Consider the following 19,909-nt stretch of genomic DNA (forward strand, 5'->3'; position numbering starts at 1 on the left):
GACACGTCCCCTGGTGTTACTGTATAATGTCCCATTCCCAGCAGTCTCCTCTCCAGTCATCACCCAGACACATCCCCCTGGTGTTACTGTATAATGCCCTATTCCCAGCAGTCACCTCTCCAGTCATCACCCAGACACATCCCCTGGTGTTACTGTATAATGTCCCATTCCCAGCAGTCACCTCTCCAGTCATCACCCAGACACGTCCCCTGGTGTTACTGTATAATGACCCATTCCTGGCAGTCACCTCTCCAGTCATCACCCAGACACGTCCCCTGGTGCACCTGTATAATGTCCCATTCCCGGCAGTCACCTCTCCAGTCATCACCCAGACACGTCCCCTGGTGCACCTGTATAATGTCCCATTCCCGGCAGTCACCTTTCCAGTCATCACCCAGACACATTCCCTGGTGTTACTGTATAATGACCCATTCCCAGCAGTCACCTCTCCAGTCATCACCCAGACACATTCCCTGGTGTTACTGTATAATGACCCATTCCCAGCATTCACCTCTCCAGTCATCACCCAGACACGTCCCCTGGCATTACTGTATAATATCCCATTCCCAGCAGTCACCTTTCCAGTCATCATCCAGACACATTCCCTGGTGTTACTGTATAATGACCCATTCCCAGCAGTCACCTCTCCAATCACCCAGACACATTCCCTGGTGTTACTGTATTATTACCCATTCCCAGCATTCACCTCTCCAGTCATCACCCAGACACGTCCCCTGGTGTTACTGTATAATGTCCCATTCCGAGCAGTCACCTCTCCAGTCATCACCCAGACACGTCCCCTGGTGTTACTGTATAATGTCCCATTCCCAGCAGTCACCTCTCCAGTCATCACCCAGACACGTCCCCTGGTGTTACTGTATAATGTCCCATTCCCAGCAGTCACCTCTCCAGTCATCACCCAGACACGTCCCCTGGTGTTACTGTATAATGTCTCAATCCCAGCAGTCACCTCTCCAGTCATCACCCAGACACATCCCCTGGTATTACTGTTTAATGCCCCATTCCCAGCAGTCACCTCTCCAGTCAGCAGCTGAATGATCTTGTTGGAGAGTTCCAGGATCTTCTGGTTATTGTACCTCATGTATCAGTGACTGAGGTGGAGGCACCGTGATGGGGCTCTGGGTCCTGCTCAGTCCTACACACAATGCGATGGCTGCTGGGTGTCTCACACTCACCGGATGTCTTCTTCACTACTTTGTTAACCTGCAAAATGGAGAAGACATCAATATCAATGTAAATGCTCCGAGATCCCTCACCTCTCCAGTCATGTCCCTGTATTATTACTATAGATATTAGTGATGTCACTGTGACACTAGAGATGAGCGCCTGAAATTTGTCGGGTTTTGTGTTTTGGTTTTGGGTTCGGTTCCGCGGACGTGTTTTGGGTTCGACCGCGTTTTGGCAAAACCTCACCGAATTTTTTTTGTCGGATTCGGGTGTGTTTTGGATTCGGGTATTTTTTTCAAAAAACACTAAAAAACAGCTTAAATCAGTGGTTCCCAAACTTTTTTAGTCCAAGGCACCCTTTGGGTCTCCCTGACTTTTTCAAGGCACCCTTAAGCCAAAATAATTACCGAACTGTCCCTTTTTTTAAAGTAGTTGGGTCAAAACAATGTTATCAGTATTTAGATGAGGAAAAAATGACTTATTATTCACTTGTTTTAAAAATAATAAACATAAATCCAAGAAGAAAATATTTCTCTTTCATTTATTTTAAATAACAATTAACAGCACTCATTAACAGAAATAACATCAAACAAAATAAAACAACAGTAGGCAGTTATTAAAGAGTGTTCAAAAAATTCAACACTTATTAATGGGATATGTGAGCCTGTTGTGCACTGCACAACTTTTCAAACCTTGGGATCAGCTTGGACACTGCCACCCTTATTTCCTGTTCCACATTGATTTTTGAACGGTACTTGCTTTTTATTACAGCAACTGCTGAAAACCCAGCTTCACACAAATATGTTGTTGCAAAAGGAATGAGGATTTGCTGTGCTTTAGCACTTAGTATCGGATATTCATCTTTAATGGATATCCAAAACTCTTCAAGTCCTATGCTGCTGAATTTTACTTTCAAGGTCTTGTCACAGGAGAGCTCAATGAGTTTTTCTTCTTCTACAGAAGTAAATTCCGTTGGGGCCCTAGTACTGAATGGATCCTGGATCCAGACAAACTTTTCCATATTTTCTGGAAAATATTTTTCAAACCAGTCACTGAGGTTTGTTAGGTGCTGCTCAAAAACTGATTTAAGTTCATGTGTCAAACAAACATCATTTGATGTAACAAACTGATGCAACATGGGGAAACAGTCATTGTAACACTCTTCATTTAATTTTCTTCTCCATAGAAACAATTTTTTCCTGAATGCAGATACCTTCTCTGAGAGTTTAAGAATGTGGGTATTGTTTCCCTGCAGTGAGAGATTCAATGCATTCAGTTTATCAAATATATCACACAGGTAGGCTAACTTGGACAAAAAAACAGTATCCAAGTAGTTATTGGCACACTCGTGTTTTTCTTCTACAAGATATGAGTAGAGTTCCTGATGTAATTGAAAAACACGAGAAAGTACATTGCCACGGGAGAGCCATCGTGAACTGCAGTAATACAACAAAGATGTGTGCTCAGAGCCCATATCTTCACACATTTGTCTAAAAAACCTTGCCTTCTGTGGCCGAGTTTTTATAAAGTTCACAGCTTTCAACACACTTTCCATGACTGCATTCAGTGGCGGACTCAGATGCTTTGATGCAAGGGCTTCCCTGTGGATAATGCAGTGGGTCCAAAGTGCATCAGCAGCTTTGCTTCGTATGAGTGCCTGCAATCCTCCATAACAGCCAGCCATAGAACGACCACCATCAGTACAGACACCAAAGCACTTTGTCCAGTCTAACTGGTTTTCACTCATAAAAGTGTCAATGATCTGAAACAAGTCTTGTGCCTTTATACCGGCGGTGATACTTTTACAAAAGAGAAGGTCTTCCACAATATTGTCACAATCTACAAAGCGTGTGTAGCAAATCAAATGAGCATCCTTGTTACTGTCTGTTGCCTCATCTAGTTGTAGCGCAAAATCCTTCCCTTTCATTTTTTCAATTAACTGGTCATTTAGATCTTCAGCCATTTGTTGGATTCTACGACTGATGGTATTGTTTGATAAAGGTACCTTTGAAAGCAGTTTTCCAGCTGATTCCCCAACCATAATGTTAACCATATCCACTGCAGCCGGTAAAATCAGTTCTTCTGCGATGGTGTGAGGCTTTTTACACATTGCAATTCTATGTGCCACCTTGTAAGATGCAAGCAAAGCATTGCTTGGTATGGATGCTTGTTTAAAAAATGTGCCTTTTTGTCCTTTTAATTCTTTTAGCTTTCTGCTGAAGAAATCACGCGATTTCTTAGCCATGTTAGGGTGATTGGTCTCCAAATGGCGCCTTAGTTTGCTTGGAATCATGCTTTCTGTTGACAATATTTTCAAGCAAAGTACACACTGTGGACGCTCTTCATGGTTGACATCTACAGATGTAAAACCGATGTCTAGGTAAGTATCGTCGTATCTGCGATGTTTCCTTTTCTTCCCGACTGTGCCACTGGTCTGTGGTTCTTCATCCTTTTCTTTACTACCAGACTTCTTTCCAGTGTTCAAAAACCTTTCCATTTTTTGTGCAACAAAATTATTCTGTACTGGAGCAATCACAATAAATTAATTTAAGTGGAAGGCAAATCCTGTGTAGTTTCTATATGAGAAGTAAAATTGTGCTTCTAAAAAGCATAGCCAAAACTTTCTGGGCCCCATAGCAACATATTTGTAGGGCTTCTGCCCCAATGGTTCTTGAGAGACACCACTCCGCAACACTTATTAATATTATGTCCCTTAATAGTGCCATGGTTAATTTTCCAAAACATAGTACTGCCATAGTTAATGTTATGCCCCGTAGTTTATTTTATGAACCATTGTAGTTCCATAGTTTACAATGTAAACTATGGAACTACAATGGTTCATAAAATAAACACTGTAGGGCTGCCAGTACATATTTTGTCACAAAGTATTCCCAATTCATATGATCAGTGTCCCCAATTCATATTATGCCCCATTACAGTGCCCTCCAGTTCAAATTATGCCACGTTACAGTGTCCCATTTTGGAACATTATAGTGCTATACTACAATGAGTGGATCAGATTATGACACACTACAGTGCCCCGTTACCATTATAATATCCAACACAAATACACTTCTCACTGAAAAAGTAATGTGGCACAATTAAGGCTGGGCAATGGTATAAAAATTTTGCGGAAATCAGGCCTTTTCTGTGCTTCGGGCTAATCACGGAGCAGGTTACCGTGGAGAAGTTCTTGACTTCTTCAGTGGCATCCCAGCTCTGTAGCTGAATCGCATCACCATACATTAGTATGGTGAGTGCGATTCATGAAGGAATGTAAAGCTCTGGTTTCTGCATTTCCATGGCGTTTAGATTTGCCATCGCAGGATGGCAGAATCTGAACATCTGTGCAAAATTGCAAGCAAGCTAAAGGTGCCCACACACGGTACATTTTGTACTAGGTGCGTTTTGTACTAGATCGTATTGCATCTAGTACAAATCACATGCGATACGCTACGACAGCGTGCGATTTTAACTAGATGCAATCTAGTACAAAAATCCTTTTTTGGCTTGCAATGAGAACTATGTGGGAGCGCGAATCGCATCCCAAGCCAAAAGAAACACAGTGCGATTTGAACTACAAGTGATGCGTTTTGAACTAAAAAGTTCAAAACGCATCCAAGAATCGGACAGTGTATGAGTACCATGAGTGCTTCACTGCTTTCTGCCCAGCACCCAGTCATAGCCCTGCTCCTTGACCACCCTGCAGCTTCCCGAGACCTCTGCATGTGTAGAGAGAGCCGTCGGCTGATTCCAACACCGCAATGGGAGACCGATGGAGCCCGAGATACCACACATTGCCGGAAAGTATTCATGAATTGCTACTTACCAAAGTTATATGTCGCATCAAACTGATGCAATGTATAGTGGTAAGTATCAATTTATTTTATGTAGCATACATGAATACTACCCTATATCTTTTATGTCTTTTTGCAGCGCAAATGCATCCATTTAAAAAAAAACAAAAAAACAGGCTTTGTTTAAAATACCAGGTTTTTTTGAAGTCAAATCAATCTAAAAAGGTTCCAGTGCATCCATGCATCAAGACCAGTCCCCCACCTGCTTGCCAGCTTGTCCTCATATAAGCATTGGCATATCTATAATGGTGCAGAGCAGTGGCGGAACTACCGCCAGTGCAAGCAGTGCCTTGCACTGGGGCCTGCCACTGTCCAGGGGCCCAAAGCCAGCAGCGCGGTATGTAATGAGTCAAACTGATTCATTACATGCCGCTGTCCGCCGAGGAGAGGAGCGCTGCGCCAAGAGGGGGGAAGTAGGAGGATGGAGGTGGAGGAGGGAGCCGCAGCAGCGCACTGTAATTGGTGGAGGCGCTGCTGCTGTTCCTTTCCTTCACCATAGGCTGCCCTCCACCGCTGTGAATGCTGGGAAGCGCTAAAATGTCTTGTTACGGCACTGTTGCTAGGTATCCATTTCCCTGGTCCTGAGCAAATTCCCCTCACCAGATCCTCTCCAGGGGTGAGGGGGTGGACTTGGATGGGATGGGGGGGCAAAGCATTTTGTCGCACCTGGGCCCACTGCTCGCTAGTTCCGCCACTGGTGCAGAGTGTGCGGGCCCCTGGGTCCAGAGGGGGGCCGCACCGCACACACTGCACCCATTTTTTCGATACTTACCTTTCCGGCATCCATCAGTGTTTGTGTGGGCCCCCTCCTCTCCCGTAGACGCCACCGCCGCTACTAGCGCACTGAGCACTAGAGATTCTGGCACAGTGCCTATTTTTTCGGTGTCCTGCGCATGCACTGTAGAGTCTCTAGTGGTCAGAGGGCTATCAGCAGCGCTGATAACTATGGGAGAGGAGGGGGCCCACACACGTAGTCTGCACACGGGTCCCCTCCTCCGAGGAGATGCCTCTGCATATAAGTCACTTATACCAGGCACCCCCCTCCTATAGATTTCCCTATGCAGCATCTCACATACAGTATCACATATTAATATTTTACTCACTTTCTCAGCCAGCTCCTCTGTCACATCGGCCAGGACTTCAATCAGCCATCAGGTCCCTTGCCCAGCGCACTCCTCGGTCACTCCAGGGCACTCCTCGGTCACTCCAAGGCACTCCTCGGTCACTCCAGGGCACTCCTCGGCCACTCCAGGCACACTCCAGGGCACTCCTCGGACACTGCAGGGCACTCCTCGGACACTGCAGGGCACTCCTCGGTCACTCCAGGGCACTCCTCGGTCACTCCAGCGCACTCCTCGGCCACTCCAGCGCACTCCTCGGCCACTTCAGCGCACTCCTCGGCCACTGCAACCTGCTTACACCTGCACCCCCTGCCGGCTGATTCCAGTCACAGGTTCCCCAAAGCACGCGGTCACAACCTGCACAATAACACCTCAACCCCAGGATGACTCCCCCAGCACCTGAGCTGGCTGACCTTGGGCACAGCCACAGCACATCCCGCACAAACACCCCCCCCCCCCCCCCTCGGTGCTGGCTTACTCCACACTGGCCAGCCGCAGCTCTCCTCTTCCTCCCTCTCCCGCCAGCTAACACCACACTGCCCAGCTGCAGCTGCCCTGCACTCTCATCTCTCCCTGCCCCTGCGCCCTCCCCTCCTCTGTGCACACTGTGTAGCCTGCACTCTCTCCCTCCGGCCCTGTGCACACTGTAGCCTGCACTCTCTCCCTCCGGCTCTGTGCACAATGTAGCAGCCTGCGCCTCCCCCCCCCCCCCCCCTGTGCGCAGTGCACACTGTAGCAGCCTGCTCCTCCTCTCCCCACCCCCGTGCGCAGTGCACACTGTAGCAGCCTGCTCCTCCTCTCCCTCCACAACACTAACCACCACCAGCCGCCGCCGCCCCCCCCCCCCCCGTGCCCAGTGTATGTCCGCCGCAGCCGCTAGCCCCGGCGCCGGCTACCTGAGCAGCGGCACGGACAGACTGATCCTGCTTCTCCTGCTGCCCTCACTCCCCTCCCGTAGCCGCATCATGCGGACAAACACAGCCCGCACATCCCGTCCCGGCGCCGGCTGACTGAATGGACTGGCTGGCCACACTGCCTCTCCTGCTGCCAGCACTTCCCTCGCAAGTAGAAAAAAAAAAAATGCGGACAAACGGTTGCTAGGCTGCGGCACCCCTGTCACAGCGCCGCGGCACCCCAGGGAGCCGCGGCGCACAGTTTGGGAACCACTGGCTTAAATCATAGAATTTGGGGGTCATTTTGATCCCAAAGTATTATTAACCTCAAAAACCATAATTTACACTCATTTTCAGTCTATTCTGAACACCTCACACCTCACAATATTATTTTTAGTCCTAAAATTTGCACCGAGGTCGCTGTGTGAGTAAGATAAGCGACCCTAGTGGCCGACACAAACACCGTGCCCATCTAGGAGTGGCACTGCAGTGTCACGCAGGATGTCCCTTCCAAAAAACCCTCCCAAACAGCACATGACGCAAAGAAAAAAAGAGGCGCAATGAGGTAGCTGACTGTGTGAGTAAGATAAGCGACCCTAGTGGCCGACACAAACACCGGGCCCATCTAGGAGTGGCACTGCAGTGTCACGCAGGATGTCCCTTCCAAAAAACCCTCCCCAAATAGCACATGACGCAAAGAAAAAAAGAGGCGCAATGAGGTAGCTGACTGTGTGAGTAAGATAAGCGACCCTAGTGGCCGACACAAACACCGGGCCCATCTAGGAGTGGCACTGCAGTGTCACGCAGGATGTCCCTTCCAAAAAACCCTCCCCAAACAGCACATGACGCAAAGAAAAAAAGAGGCGCAATGAGGTAGCTGACTGTGTGAGTAAGATAAGCGACCCTAGTGGCCGACACAAACACCGGGCCCATCTAGGAGTGGCACTGCAGTGTCACGCAGGATGTCCCTTCCAAAAAACCCTCCCCAAACAGCACATGACGCAAAGAAAAAAAGAGGCGCAATGAGGTAGCTGACTGTGTGAGTAAGATTAGCGACCCTAGTGGCCGACACAAACACCGTGCCCATCTAGGAGTGGCACTGCAGTGTCACGCAGGATGTCCCTTCCAAAAAACCCTCCCCAAACAGCACATGACGCAAAGAAAAAAAGAGGCGCAATGAGGTAGCTGACTGTGTGAGTAAGATTAGCGACCCTAGTGGCCGACACAAACACCGTGCCCATCTAGGAGTGGCACTGCAGTGTCACGCAGGATGTCCCTTCCAAAAAACCCTCCCCAAACAGCACATGACGCAAAGAAAAAAAGAGGCGCAATGAGGTAGCTGACTGTGTGAGTAAGATTAGCGACCCTAGTGGCCGACACAAACACCGTGCCCATCTAGGAGTGTCACTGCAGTGTCACGCAGGATGGCCCTTCCAAAAAACCCTCCCCAAACAGCACATGACGCAAAGAAAAATAAAAGAAAAAAGAGGTGCAAGATGGAATTGTCCTTGGGCCCTCCCACCCACCCTTATGTTGTATAAACAGGACATGCACACTTTAACCAACCCATCATTTCAGTGACAGGGTCTGCCACACGACTGTGACTGAAATGACGGGTTGGTTTGGACCCCCACCAAAAAAGAAGCAATTAATCTCTCCTTGCACAAACTGGCTCTACAGAGGCAAGATGTCCACCTCATCATCATCCTCCGATATATCACCGTGTTGTACATCCCCCTCCTCACAGATTATCAATTCGTCCCCCCTGGAATCCACCATGTCAGCTCCCTGTGTACTTTGTGGAGGCAATTGCTGCTGGTCAATGTCTCCGCGGAGGAATTGATTATAATTCATTTTAATGAACATCATCTTCTCCACATTTTCTGGATGTAACCTCGTACGCCGATTGCTGACAAGGTGAGCGGCGGCACTAAACACTCTTTCGGAGTACACACTTGTGGGAGGGCAACTTAGGTAGAATAAAGCCAGTTTGTGCAAGGGCCTCCAAATTGCCTCTTTTTCCTGCCAGTATAAGTACGGACTGTGTGACGTGCCTACTTGGATGCGGTCACTCATATAATCCTCCACCATTCTATCAATGGTGAGAGAATCATATGCAGTGACAGTAGACGACATGTCCGTAATGGTTGTCAGGTCCTTCAGTCCGGACCAGATGTCAGCATCAGCAGTCGCTCCAGACTGCCCTGCATCACCGCCAGCGGGTGGGCTCGGAATTCTGAGCCTTTTCCTCGCACCCCCAGTTGCGGGAGAATGTGAAGGAGGAGATGTTGACAGGTCGCGTTCCGCTTGACTTGACAATTTTCTCACCAGCAGGTCTTTGAAACCCAGCAGACTTGTGTGCGCCGGAAAGAGAGATCCAAGGTAGGTTTTAAATCTAGGATCGAGCACGGTGGCCAAAATGTAGTGCTCTGATTTCAACAGATTGACCACCCGTGAATCCTTGTTAAGCGAATTAAGGGCTCCATCCACAAGTCCCACATGCCTAGCGGAATCGCTCTGTCTTAGCTCCTCCTTCAATGTCTCCAGCTTCTTCTGCAAAAGCCTGATGAGGGGAATGACCTGACTCAGGCTGGCAGTGTCTGAACTGACTTCACGTGTGGCAAGTTCAAAGGGCATCAGAACCTTGCACAACGTTGAAATCATTCTCCACTGCGCTTGAGACAGGTGCATTCCACCTCCTATATCGTGCTCAGTTGTATAGGCTTGAATGGCCTTTTGCTGCTCCTCCAACCTCTGAAGCATATAGAGGGTTGAATTCCACCTCGTTACCACCTCCTGCTTCAGATGATGGCAGGGCAGGTTCAGGCGTTTTTGGTGGTGCTCCAGTCTTCTGTACGTGCTGCCTGTACGCCGAAAGTGTCCCGCAATTTTTCTGGCCACCGCCAGCATCTCTTGCACGCCCCTGTCGTTTTTTAAAAAATTCTGCACCACCAAATTCAAGGTATGTGCAAAACATGGGACGTGCTGGAATTTGCCCAGATTTAATGCACGCACAATATTGCTGGCGTTGTCCGATGCCACAAATCCACAGGAGAGTCCAATTGGGGTAAGCCATTCCGCGATGATCTTCCTCAGTTGCCGTAAGAGGTTTTCAGCTGTGTGCGTATTCTGGAAACCGGTGATACAAAGCGTAGCCTGCCTAGGAAAGAGTTGGCGTTTGCGAGATGCTGCTACTGGTGCCGCCGCTGCTGTTCTTGCGGCGGGAGTCCATACATCTACCCAGTGGGCTGTCACAGTCATATAGTCCTGACCCTGCCCTGCTCCACTTGTCCACATGTCCGTGGTTAAGTGGACATTGGGTACAACTGAATTTTTTAGGACACTGGTGAGTCTTTTTCTGAGGTCCGTGTACATTTTCGGTATCGCCTGCCTAGAGAAGTGGAACCTAGATGGTATTTGGTAACGGGGGCACACTGCCTCAATAAAATGTCTAGTTCCCTGTGAACTAACGGCGGATACCGGACGCACGTCTAACACCAACATAGTTGTCAAGGCCTCAGTTATCCGCTTTGCAGCAGGATGACTGCTGTGATATTTCATCTTCCTCGCAAAGGACTGTTGAACAGTCAATTGCTTACTGGAAGTAGTACAAGCGGGCTTACGACTTCCCCTCTGGGATGACCATCGACTCCCAGCAGCAACAACAGCAGCGCCAGCAGCAGTAGGCGTTACACGCAAGGATGCATCGGAGGAATCCCAGGCAGGAGAGGAATCGTCTGAATTGCCAGTGACATGGCCTGCAGGACTATTGGCATTCCTGGGGAAGGAGGAAATTGACACTGAGGGAGTTGGTGGGGTGGTTTGCGTGAGTTTGGTTACAAGAGGAAGGTATTTACTGGTCAGTGGACTGCTTCCGCTGTCGGCCCAAGTTTTTGAACTTGTCACTGACTTATTATGAATGCGCTGCAGGTGACGTATAAGGGAGGATGTTCCGAGGTGGTTAACGTCCTTACCCCTACTTATTACAGCTTGACAAAGGGAACACACGGCTTGACACCTGTTGTCCGCATTTCTGGTGAAATACTTCCACACCGAAGAGCTGATTTTTTTGGTATTTTCACCAGGCATGTCAACGGCCATATTCCTCCCACGGACAACAGGTGTCTCCCCGGGTGCCTGACTTAAACAAACTACCTCACCATCAGAATCCTCCTGGTCAATTTCCTCCCCAGCGCCAGCAACACCCATATCCTCCTCATCCTGGTGTACTTCAACACTGACATCTTCAATCTGACTATCAGGAACTGGACTGCGGGTGCTCCTTCCAGCACTTGCGGGGGGCGTGCAAATGGTGGAAGGCGCATGCTCTTCACGTCCAGTTTTGGGAAGGTCAGGCATCGCAACCGACACAATTGGACTCTCCTTGTGGATTTGGGATTTCGAAGAATGCACAGTTCTTTGCTGTGCTGCTTTTGCCAGCTTGAGTCTTTTCATTTTTCTAGCGAGAGGCTGAGTGCTTCCATCCTCATGTGAAGCTGAACCACTAGCCATGAACATAGGCCAGGGCCTCAGCCGTTCCTTGCCACTCCGTGTGGTAAATGGCATATTGGCAAGTTTACGCTTCTCCTCCGACAATTTTATTTTAGGTTTTGGAGTCCTTTTTTTTCTGATATTTGGTGTTTTGGATTTGACATGCTCTGTACTATGACATTGGGCATCGGCCTTGGCAGACGACGTTGCTGGCATTTCATCGTCTCGGCCATGACTAGTGGCAGCAGCTTCAGCACGAGGTGGAAGTGGATCTTGATCTTTCCCTAATTTTGGAACCTCAACATTTTTGTTCTCCATATTTTATAGGCAGAACTAAAAGGCACCTCAGGTAAACAATGGAGATGGATGGATTGGATACTAGTATACAATTATGGACGGACTGCCACGGTTAGGTGGTATAAAAAAACCACGGTTAGGTGGTATATAATACAATTATGGATGGACGGACTGCCTGCCGAGTGCCGACACAGAGGTAGCCACAGCCGTGAACTACCGCACTGTACACTGGTTGATAAAGAGATAGTAGTATATTCGTAACAACTAGTATGACGACGGTATAAAGAAAGAAAAAAAAAACCACGGTTAGGTGGTATATATAATTTATATAATACAATTATGGATGGACGGACTGCCTGCCGAGTGCCGACACAGAGGTAGCCACAGCCGTGAACTACCGCACTGTACACTGGTTGATAAAGAGATAGTAGTATACTCGTAACAACTAGTATGACGACGGTATAAAGAAAGAAAAAAAAACCACGGTTAGGTGGTATATAATACAATTATGGATGGACGGACTGCCTGCCGAGTTCCGACACAGAGGTAGCCACAGCCGTGAACTACCGCACTGTACACTGGTTGATAAAGAGATAGTAGTATACTCGTAACAACTAGTATGACGACGGTATAAAGAAAGAAAAAAAAACCACGGTTAGGTGGTATATATAATTTATATAATACAATTATGGATGGACGGACTGCCTGCCGAGTGCCGACACAGAGGTAGCCACAGCCGTGAACTACCGCACTGTACACTGGTTGATAAAGAGATAGTAGTATACTCGTAACAACTAGTATGACGACGGTATAAAGAAAGAAAAAAAAAACCACGGTTAGGTGGTATATATATAATACAATTATGGATGGACGGACTGCCTGCCGGGTGCCGACACAGAGGTAGCCACAGCCGTGAACTACCGCACTGTACACTGGTTGATAAAGAGATAGTAGTATACTCGTAACAACTAGTATGACGACGGTATAAAGAAAGAAAAAAAAACCACGGTTAGGTGGTATATAATACAATTATGGATGGACGGACTGCCTGCCGGGTGCCGACAGAGGTAGCCACAGCCGTGAACTACCGCACTGTACTGTGTCTGCTGCTAATATAGACTGGTTGATAAAGAGATAGTATACAATACTACTAATATATATACTGGTGGTCAGGTCACTGGTCACTAGTCACACTGGCAGTGGCACTCCTGCAGCAAAAGTGTGCACTGTTTAATTTTAATATAATATTATTATCATGTACTCCTGGCTCCTGCTATAACAACCTGCAGTGCTCCCCAGTCTCCCCCACAATTATAAGCTTTATATACATTGATGTGCAGCACACTGGGCTGAGCAGTGCACACAGACTGAGTCACTGTGTGTATCGTTTTTTTCAGGCAGAGAACGGATATATTAAATAAAACAAACAACTGCACTGTCTCTGGTGGTCACTGGTCACTGTGGTCGTCAGTCACTAAACTCTGTCTGCACTCTCTTCTACAGTATCACAGCAATCTCTCTCTCTCAACCCTAATCTAAATGGAGAGGACGCCAGCCACGTCCTCTCCCTATCAATCTCAATGCACGTGTGAAAATGGCGGCGACGCGCGGCTCCTTATATAGAATCCGAGTCTCGCGAGAATCCGACAGCGTCATGATGACGTTCGGGCGCGCTCGGGTTAACCGAGCAAGGCGGGAAGATCCGAGTCGCTCGGACCCGTGAAAAAAAACATGAAGTTCGTGCGGGTTCGGATTCAAAGAAACCGAACCCGCTCATCTCTATGTGACACTCCCAGATCCCCTCACCTCCCCAGTCATGTCCCTGTATTATTACAATGGATATAAGTGATGTCACTGTGACACTCCCAGATCCCTTCACCTTCCTAGTCATGTCCCTGTATTATTACTATAGAGATAAGCGATGTCACAGTGACATTCCCAGGAGTATGATATACATTTGCTTCATACTGCTCCAATTATCATCTGTTACACATGCCAGGGATTTTATGGTCTCTGCTTTAATATAATCTAGAATTTTAGCAATATTTTCAATCCCAACAATTACATAATAAAATTAACAATAGTAATAATAATAATACCAGGACTCCACAAGCTGCTGTCCCTGTATAATAATAACCGTACAAAAAAAAATGCCCCCCCCTGTACAGCACTAATAACAACAACAGGACACCCCATTCTGCTCTCCTTTACAGTAATAATAAAATGACATTACAGGATGCTCCCCCTGTATAATAACAACAACAACAGGACACTACAGGCCGCTCCCTCTGTATAATAATAATAACAGGACACCACTGGCTGCTCTCCGTGTATAATAACAGGACACCCCATTCTGCTCTCCTTTATAGTAATAATAAAAATAAGAATTTACTTACCGATAATTCTATTTCTCGTAGTCCGTAGTGGATGCTGGGGACTCCGTCAGGACCATGGGGATAGCGGCTCCGCAGGAGACAGGGCACAAAATTAAAAGTTTGACCACTAGGTGGTGTGCACTGGCTCCTCCCCCTATGACCCTCCTCCAAGCCTCAGTTAGGATACTGTGCCCGGACGAGCGTACACAATAAGGAAGGATTTTGAATCCCGGGTAAGACTCATACCAGCCACACCAATCACACTGTACAACTTGTGATCTGTACCCAGTTAACAGCATGATAACAGAGGAGCCGCTGAAAAGATGGCTTCCAACAATAATAACCCGATTTTTGTAACCATAACTATGTACAAGTATTGCAGACCATCCGCACTTGGGACGGGCGCCCAGCATCCACTACGGACTACGAGAAATAGAATTATTGGTAAGTAAATTCTTATTTTCTCTGACGTCCTAAGTGGATGCTGGGGACTCCGTCAGGACCATGGGGATTATACCAAAGCTCCCAAACGGGCGGGAGAGTGCGGATGACTGTGCAGCACCGAATGAGAGAACTCCAGGTCCTCCTTAGCCAGGGTATCAAATTTGTAGAATTTTACAAACGTGTTCTCCCCTGACCACGTAGCTGCTCGGCAGAGTTGTAATGCCGAGACCCCTCGGGCAGCCGCCCAAGATGAGCCTACCTTCCTTGTGGAGTGGGCATTTACAGATTTTGGCTGTGGCAGGCCTGCCACAGAATGCGCAAGTTGAATTGTGCTACAAATCCAACGAGCAATCGTCTGCTTAGACGCAGGAGCACCCAGCTTGTTGGGTGCATACAGTATAAACAGCGAGTCAGACTTTCTGACTCCAGCCGTCCTTGAAATATATATTTTTAAGGCTCTGACAACGTCCAACAACTTGGAGTCCTCCAAGTCGCTAGAAGCCGCAGGCACCACAATAGGTTGGTTCAGGTGAAACGCTGATACCACCTTAGGGAGAAACTGAGGACGCGTCCGCAGTTCTGCCCTGTCCGAATGGAAAATCAGATATGGGCTTTTGTACGATAAAGCCGCCAACTCTGACACTCTCCTGGCCGAAGCCAGGGCCAGTAGCATGGTCACTTTCCATGTAAGATATTTCAAATCCACCGATTTGAGTGGCTCAAACCAATGGGATTTGAGGAATTCCAAAACTACATTGAGATCCCACGGTGCCACTGGAGGCACAACCGGGGGCTGTATATGTAGTACTCCTTTGACAAAAGTTTGGACTTCAGGAACTGAAGCCAATTCTTTCTGGAAGAAAATCGACAGGGCCGAAATTTGAACCTTAATGGACTCCAATTTGAGGCCCATAGACAATCCTGTTTGCAGGAAATGTAGGAATCGACCCAGTTGAAATTCCTCCGTCGGGGCCCTCCTGGCCTCACACCACGCAACATATTTTCTCCAAATGCGGTGATAATGCTGTGCGGTCACTTCCTTCCTGGCTTTAATCAGGGTAGGGATGACTTCTTCCGGAATGCCTTTTTCCTTCAGGATCCGGCGTTCAACCGCCATGCCGTCAAACGCAGCCGCGGTAAGTCTTGGAATAGACAAGGTCCCTGCTGAAGCAGGTCCCTTCTTAGAGGTAGGGGCCACGGATCTTCCGTGAGCATCTCCTGAAGTTCCGGGTACCAAGTCCTTCTTGGCCAATCCGGAGCCACGAGTATCGTTCTTACTCCCCTTTGCCGTATAATTCTCAGTACCTTGGGTATGAGAGGCAGAGGAGGGAACACATACACTGACTGGTACACCCATGGTGTTACCAGGGCGTCCACAGCTATTGCCTGAGGATCTCTTGACCTGGCGCAATACCTGTCCAGTTTTTTGTTGAGGCGGGACGCCATCATGTCCACCATTGGTTTTTTCCCAACGGATCACAAGCATGTGGAAGACTTCTGGATGAAGTCCCCACTCTCCCGGGTGAAGGTCGTGTCTGCTGAGGAAGTCTGCTTCCCAGTTGTCCACTCCCGGAATGAACACTGCTGACAGTGCTATCACATGATTTTCCGCCCAGCGAAGAATCCTTGCAGCTTCTGCCATTGCCCCCCTGCTTCTTGTGCCGCCCTGTCTGTTTACGTGGGCGACTGCCGTGATGTTGTCCGACTGGATCAACACCGGCTGACCCTGAAGCAGAGGTTTTGCCAGGCTTAGAGCATTGTAAATTGCTCTTAGCTCCAGTATATTTATGTGAAGAGACGTCTCCAGGCTTGACCACACGCCCTGGAAGTTTCTTCCCTGTGTGACTGCTCCCCAGCCTCTCAGACTGGCATCCGTGGTCACCAGGACCCAGTCCTGTATGCCGAATCTGCGGCCCTCTAACAGATGAGCACTCTGCAACCACCACAGAAGAGACACCTTTGTCCTCGGAGACAGGGTTATCCGCTGATGCATCTGCAGATGCGATCCGGACCATTTGTCCAGCAGATCCCACTGAAAAATTTGTGCGTGGAATCTGCCGAATGGAATCGCTTCGTAAGAAGCCACCATTTTTCCCAGGACTCTTGTGCATTGATGCACAGACACTTTTCCTGGTTTTAGGAGGTTCCTGACAAGTTCGGATAACTCCCTGGCTTTCTCCTCCGGAAGAAACACCTTTTTCTGAACAGTGTCCAGAACCATCCCTAGGAACAGCAGACGTGTCGTCGGGCTCAGCTGGGATTTTGGAAAATTTAGAATCCACCCGTGCTGTTGCAGCACTACTTGGGTTAGTGCTACACTGACCTCTAGCTGTTCTCTGGACCTTGCCCTTATCAGGAGATCGTCCAAGTAAGGGATAATTAAGACGCCTTTTCTTCGAAGAAGAATCATCATTTCGGCCATTACCTTGGTAAAGACCCGGGGTGCCGTGGACAATCCAAACGGCAGCGTCTGAAACTGATAATGACAGTTTTGTACCACGAACCTGAGGTACCCTTGGTGTGAAGGGCAGATTGGGACATGGAGGTAAACATCCTTGGTGTCCAAGGACACCATAAAGTCCCCTTCTTCCAGATTCGCTATCACTGCTCTGAGTGACTCCATCTTGAACTTTTGTATGTACATGTTCAAAGACTTCAGATTTAGAATAGGTCTTACCGAGCCGTCCGGCTTCGGTACCACAAACAGCGTGGAATAATACCCCTTTCCTTGTTGTAGGAGGGGTACCTTGACTATCACCTGCTGAGAATACAGCTTGTGAATGGCTTCCAATACCGTCGCCCTGTCGGAAGGAGACGTTGGTAAAGCAGACTTCAGGAACCGGCGAGGGAGAGACGTCTCGAATTCCAACCTGTAACCCTGAGATACTACCTGCAGGATCCAGGGGTCCACTTGCGAGTGAGCCCACTGCGCGCTGAAATTCTTGAGGCGACCCCCCACCGCACCTGAGTCCGCTTGTAAGGCCCCAGCGTCATGCTGAGGACTTTGCAGAAGCGGGGAGGGCTTCTGCTCCTGGGAGGGAGCTGCTTGCTGCAGTCTCTTACCCTTTCCTTTGCCTCGGGGCAGATATGAATGTCCTTTTGCCCGCTTGTTCTTATGGGAACGAAAGGACTGCGGCTGAAAAGACGGTGTCTTTTTCTGCTGGGAGGTGACCCGAGGTAAAAAGGTGGATTTTCCGGCTGTTGCCGTGGCCACCAAGTCCGATAGACCGACCCCAAATAACTCCTCCCCTTTATACAGCAATACTTCCATATGCCGCTTGGAATCCGCATCACCTGACCACTGTCGCGTCCATAAACTTCTTCTGGCAGAGATGGACAGCGCACTTACCCTTGATGCCAGAGTGCAAATATCCCTCTGTGCATCTCGCATATAAAGAAATGCATCCTATAGTCAATAAAATACTGTCCCTATCCAGGGTATCAATATTTTCAGTCAGTGACTCCGACCAAGCCACCCCAGCACTGCACATCCATGCTGATGCGATAGCTGGTCGCAGTATAACACCAGTATGTGTGTATATACTTTTTAGGGTATTTTCCAGCCTCCTATCAGTTGGGTCTTTGAGGGCGGCCGTTTCTGGAGACGGTAACGCCACTTGTTTTGATAAGCATGTGAGCGCCTTATCTACCCTAGGGGGTGTTTCCCAACGCGCCCTAACCTCTGGCGGGAAAGGGTATAATGCCAATAACTTCTTTGAAATTAGCAGTTTTCTATCGGGGGTAAACCACGCATCATCACACACTTCATTCAATTCATCTGATTCAGGAAAAAACTACAGGTAGTTTTTTCACACCCCACATAATACCCCTTTTTGTGGTACTTGCAGTATCAGAAATGTGCAAAGCCTCCTTCATTGCCGTGATCATGTAACGTGTGGCCCTACTGGAAAATACGTTTGTTTCTTCATCGTCGACACTGGAGTCAGTGTCCGTGTCGGTGTCCGTATCGACCGACTGAGGTAATGGGCGTTTTAAAGCCCCTGACGGTGTCTGAGACGCCTGGACAGGTACTAATTGGTTTGCCGGCCGTCTCATGTCGTCAACCGACTTTTGCAGCGTGCTGACACTATCACGTAATTCCATAAACAAAGCCATGCATTCCGGTGTCGACTCCCTAGGGGGTGACATCACCACTACAGGCAATTGCTCCGCCTCCACACCAACATCGTCCTCATACATGTCGACACACACGTACCGACACACAGCAGACACACAGGGAATGCTCTGATAGAAGACAGGACCCCACTAGCCCTTTGGGGAGACAGAGGGAGAGTTTGCCAGCACACACCCAAGCGCTATAGTGTTCACTCTAGCCTTCTTTCGCGGGGCGCTGCGCCCTGCCCCTTTTCCAAGTGTCAGAATGCGCCCTGCCCGTTTGTGCCCGCCCTGCTGATTACTAAAGGACTGCCGCGCCGGCCGCACTGAAACTCCTCTCTCCGCACTGCCACTCCTCTCGCATCGCTGTCAGCGCCGTCACTCCTCCCGCTACGCTGCCACTGCTCCCGCCATGCTGCCACGCCTCCCTGCCGCTGCCTCAGGCTTGTCGCGCTAATGCGCTCACAGCACTCGGGTCTCGGCAATACTGTAGGCTGCTGGTGAGATGAGGAGGGCTGGGTTTGCCTCTCCTGCCGAGGCAAACCCAGCCCTCCTCTGTGCACATGACCCAATAAAAGAGGATGCCGGGTAGGATCAGTGTGGCGGGCATTTTCTTCCAGCTCCGCGGTGTGTGACGGGGGACCAGCGCGATCACTCCTGCAGCATCAGCCCCCAGTAAGTTGAATTGACACACAAACATCATCTAAGACTAGTGCTGCCACACTAAGCTATTTATCCTACTGTATATGGGTCGCCTGGTGCCCCTTTAGTTTTAATCTGGCAGCATTCAACTAATCTTATAGTTTAATGAACTATATAAACCCTATTGTGACACTTCAGAAATAAACTGGCAGCACATGAATGTTATATAAACCAACCTGGGGCACCTTCGCTTCAATCTGACAGCACATTTAAAATACGATGTGCGCTAGTTTATTTCTGAAGTGTCTCAATCAGGTTTATATAGCAACACGTGCTGCCAATTTCACTCTGAAGTGTATCAATAGGGTTTATATAGCAATATGTGCTGCAGGTTTTTTTTAAGTGTCTCAATAGGGTTTATATAGCAACACGTGCTGGCAGTTTTTTTTCTGAAGTGTCTCAATAGGGTTTATATAGAAACATGT

General features: G+C 48.4%; 1 protein-coding gene across 1 annotated transcript; it reads right to left on the reverse strand.

The window, feature by feature from the left end:
- Positions 1-1,834: 1,834 nt before the first annotated feature.
- LOC134983413 (zinc finger BED domain-containing protein 5-like) lies at positions 1,835-3,685 on the reverse strand. The gene has a single exon (XM_063949102.1). It carries the CDS (start codon positions 3,683-3,685, stop codon positions 1,835-1,837), a length of 1,851 nt encoding a protein of 616 aa, XP_063805172.1.
- Between the last annotated feature and the right edge of the window lie 16,224 nt (positions 3,686-19,909).

This window comes from Pseudophryne corroboree (genome assembly GCF_028390025.1).
Source record: "Pseudophryne corroboree isolate aPseCor3 chromosome 3 unlocalized genomic scaffold, aPseCor3.hap2 SUPER_3_unloc_14, whole genome shotgun sequence".
NCBI classification, from domain to species: Eukaryota; Metazoa; Chordata; class Amphibia; order Anura; family Myobatrachidae; genus Pseudophryne; species Pseudophryne corroboree.

What these genes read in the sequence shown, in the direction of transcription:
- LOC134983413 (XM_063949102.1), bottom strand. Translation starts at nt 3,685, where the DNA reads ATGGAAAGGTTTTTGAACACTGGAAAGAAGTCTGGTAGTAAAGAAAAG.